Genomic DNA, 2898 nt, shown 5'->3' with positions numbered 1-2898 from the left:
TGGCAGAGGCAGGTTGTCCATTTCAGTCAACGCAAAATGGGGCCCATCATTCTCTCAAATGTCGCAATAGCATTACAAAGACTGAAAGGCATAACAGTAAATTCATACAGGCCATCTGGAGTAACAAAAGCGATTTTAGAGCGGTCGGCCGCATCCAGCGGGACCTGCCAGTATCCAGGAGGTAAATCTAGGAATGAAAAGAATTGAGCCCCTTGCAAGCAGTCCAGTGCGTCGTCTATGCGCGGAAGAGGATATACGTCTTTCTTTGTAATCTTATTAAGTCGGCGGTAATCTACACAGAAGCGGATGGAACCATCCTTCTTTTTAACGAGCACATCAGGCGAGGCCCAAGGGGTATTTGAGGGCTGAATGACGCCGTCCTGGAGCATCTGGTCTACTTTCTCTTCAATAACCTGGCGCTGAGTTACAGATACACAGTAGGGCCGTTGTTGCAGTGGTACATGGTCTCCAGTGTCGATCCGATGAGTGACAGTTGAACTTTGGCCCAGGAAAGTTTGATGAGAATCGAAGGAGGAGCTGAACTGTTGAAGGGCGGCAAGAAGTTGTGCTAGCGGTAGCTCAGGAAGACTGGCGTCGATGGAGTGGCGGAACAGGTCTGTGGAAGAGGGAGGTGATACAGAAAGTGGAGGGCTGAGTGCAGCCATTGCGAGGCGCGGCGCGTCGTCAGTCTCTTCATGGAGAAGAGATGCGATAGGTTGTAGGCTCCCGAGACATTCACCGTGGCGCAAAGCAGTGCGGTAGTTAAACGGGTTAGAGAGCCAGAGCGTAGAGGAGCCAGCGGAAATAGCGAATAAAGCATAGGGCAACGGAAGGCACTTTCGGCGCAGAAATGTAAGGGCTGGCGTGAAAAGGACAGTTTCATCGCACACAGAGTCACAAGTGATATTTACAAGCAGGGAAGAAGAAGAAGGAATGTCGATGTCTTTGGCGACGAGGGCTTTAGCGAATAGACTAGAAGGAGCGTTGTCTGACACAGGCTCGGGCAGCGCAGAAAATCCGACTTCAGCGCGAGCACAATCGATTATAGCGGCATGATGCGACAGGATATCCCAGCCTAAAATTACAGCGTGTGAAAAACTTGGCAACATGACGAATTAAATTGTATAAAAGCGATTCTCGATCACTACTGAAGTGGTGCACGCTGCTAAAGGCTTGATTTGCTGAGCGCTGGCCGTTCGCAACGAAAGTCCTGCAATTGGCGTCCTCACTTTCTTTAAAGCTACAAAGTTTTGCGTCCATAACCGAAACCGCAGCACCAGTGTCAATTAAGGCCATGACAGAAACACCTTCGACGAAAACTTCAATGAGATTGGCTGGCGATAGATGAGGACATGGAAAGTTCGACGGGGTAGCATTTCTCGCCGAAGGAACTGCGTCCTCTAGTTTTCCTCACGTGAAGCATTCGGTCGACATCGCATTGGAGAGATAGAGCGGTGTCGCGGCGACGGTGAACGACGATTGTAGTTGGCTGAGCGGTCTGGTGAGAAATGACGGCTTGCTGGAGGCTCAGTAGGCGCGGAATACTGAGGCGTCGAAGACCTGTACCCAGAACCTTGGGTATAGTGGTGTTGATACCCGGAAATTTGCCCAGCCAGCCCACAAATGTAGCAAATTGGCCGATTCTCTGTCGTGCGCCAGGGACTGCGTGGTTTTGGAGCCGGTCGAAAATAGGGTGCTGGCGCTTGCACAGGCACTGACGGAAGTTGGCGGCCGTGGTCGTGCAACCATTTCGGCGTAAGTCAAAGGACCGGTGACAGGCCTTGGGGTGACATCGTCATAGGTCATAGGAGCGGCAACAGGTCTTGGAGCGGCGTCGGCGTAAGTCAGAGGAGCGGTAGCGACAACTGATGGCGGATGTACAGGTGGAAGCGCCTCAGCAAGCTGCTCCTGGATAGCCTGCCGTAATGCCGGGGCCAAATGGTGTGGCTGCCGTTGAGGGCTAGGAAGGAGGTAAAGTTGACGCGTCACCTCTTCGCGAATAAATGCTGTAATTTGCTGCAGCAACGATGGGTTGTCGGCTGCAGGCGTAAGTTCGGCAAGCGATTCAACCTGTGACACATCAAAACCTTCTGCTTGCGCAGCTCCTCGAAGCTCTGGCAGAGCGTGAAGACTTCATTCACGGTACGCAAGTCGCGCGCTGATAACATCTGGAAGGCGTCATCATCAATACCTATCAAGACGTGTTTGATTGTTGCAGCCTCTGACATATTCGCGTCCACACGCTTGCATAGGTCGACGATTTCTTCGATATAGCTTGTAAAGCTTTCGCCGACCTGCTGATTCCGCTCACGCAAGCGCTGCTGGGCGCGCAATGTTCTGACAGCCGGACGACCTACAACATGGGCGAGCGTAGTTTTAAATGAAGCCCACGTACGGATGTCGCTTTCATGGTTACGGTACCACAAGTTTGCCACGCCTGTGACACAAAATATGACGTTGTTCAATTTAGTTTCGTCGTCCCATTTATTGTAGAGGCTCACCCGTTCGTAAGAAGTGAGCCAGTCTTCAACATCGTGCTCATCCCTCTCACTGTAGATAGCCGGGTCCCACTGGCGAAGGGAGCCGGCGCAGATGACAGCTGGACCGGCCTGCATGCCTTGATGTTGGACTTCGTCTGGTATGGCAGGTGCAAGAACAGTGCGGCTACGGAGCTCCGGGACCGACGTTTCCACCCCGCACCTCCACCAAATGTAGGATGGGGGTTCATTAGAGGTACTGAGCGATCTAGAAGCCCGTCAGGAACAGTCGACGTAGGAGTAGGTCCAGGGCACACACAGATAGCGATGTCAATGACGACAGCACACAGAAGCTTTTTCTTCGTCTTCGAATGTGCATCTTCCCCTATTGCAAAAACCAGCGTCTGCAGTGCGAAACCAG

At 52.3% G+C, this 2898-nt stretch overlaps 1 protein-coding gene across 1 annotated transcript; it reads right to left on the bottom strand.

The window, feature by feature from the left end:
• Window positions 1-424: 424 nt before the first annotated feature.
• LOC146206717 (uncharacterized) lies at window positions 425-2615 on the bottom strand. Its single transcript, XM_084575508.1, has 3 exons — window positions 2071-2615; window positions 1597-1662; window positions 425-542 (listed from the first exon to the last, which is right to left on the bottom strand). Exons 1-3 carry the CDS (start codon window positions 2613-2615, stop codon window positions 425-427), a joined length of 729 nt encoding a protein of 242 aa, XP_084431634.1.
• Window positions 2616-2898: the final 283 nt, after the last annotated feature.

Source organism: Amblyomma maculatum, chromosome 1 (genome assembly GCF_055883805.1).
Source record: "Amblyomma maculatum isolate TAMU_Amacu chromosome 1, ASM5588380v1, whole genome shotgun sequence".
NCBI classification, from domain to species: Eukaryota; Metazoa; Arthropoda; class Arachnida; order Ixodida; family Ixodidae; genus Amblyomma; species Amblyomma maculatum.
Note: the sequence above shows the minus strand (reverse complement) of the source record. Positions and strands in the feature narration are given on the sequence as shown.

What these genes read in the sequence shown, in the direction of transcription:
- LOC146206717 (XM_084575508.1), bottom strand. Translation starts at nt 2,615, where the DNA reads ATGCAGGCCGGTCCAGCTGTCATCTGCGCCGGCTCCCTTCGCCAGTGG. An exon ending in AAGGTTTTGATGTGTCACAG is followed by an intron (nt 1,663 to 2,070) that starts GTTGAATCGCTT and finishes AAAACCACGCAG; the next exon opens with TCCCTGGCGCACGACAGAGA. An exon ending in CTGGCTGGGCAAATTTCCGG is followed by an intron (nt 543 to 1,596) that starts GTATCAACACCA and finishes GCCCTTCAACAG; the next exon opens with TTCAGCTCCTCCTTCGATTC.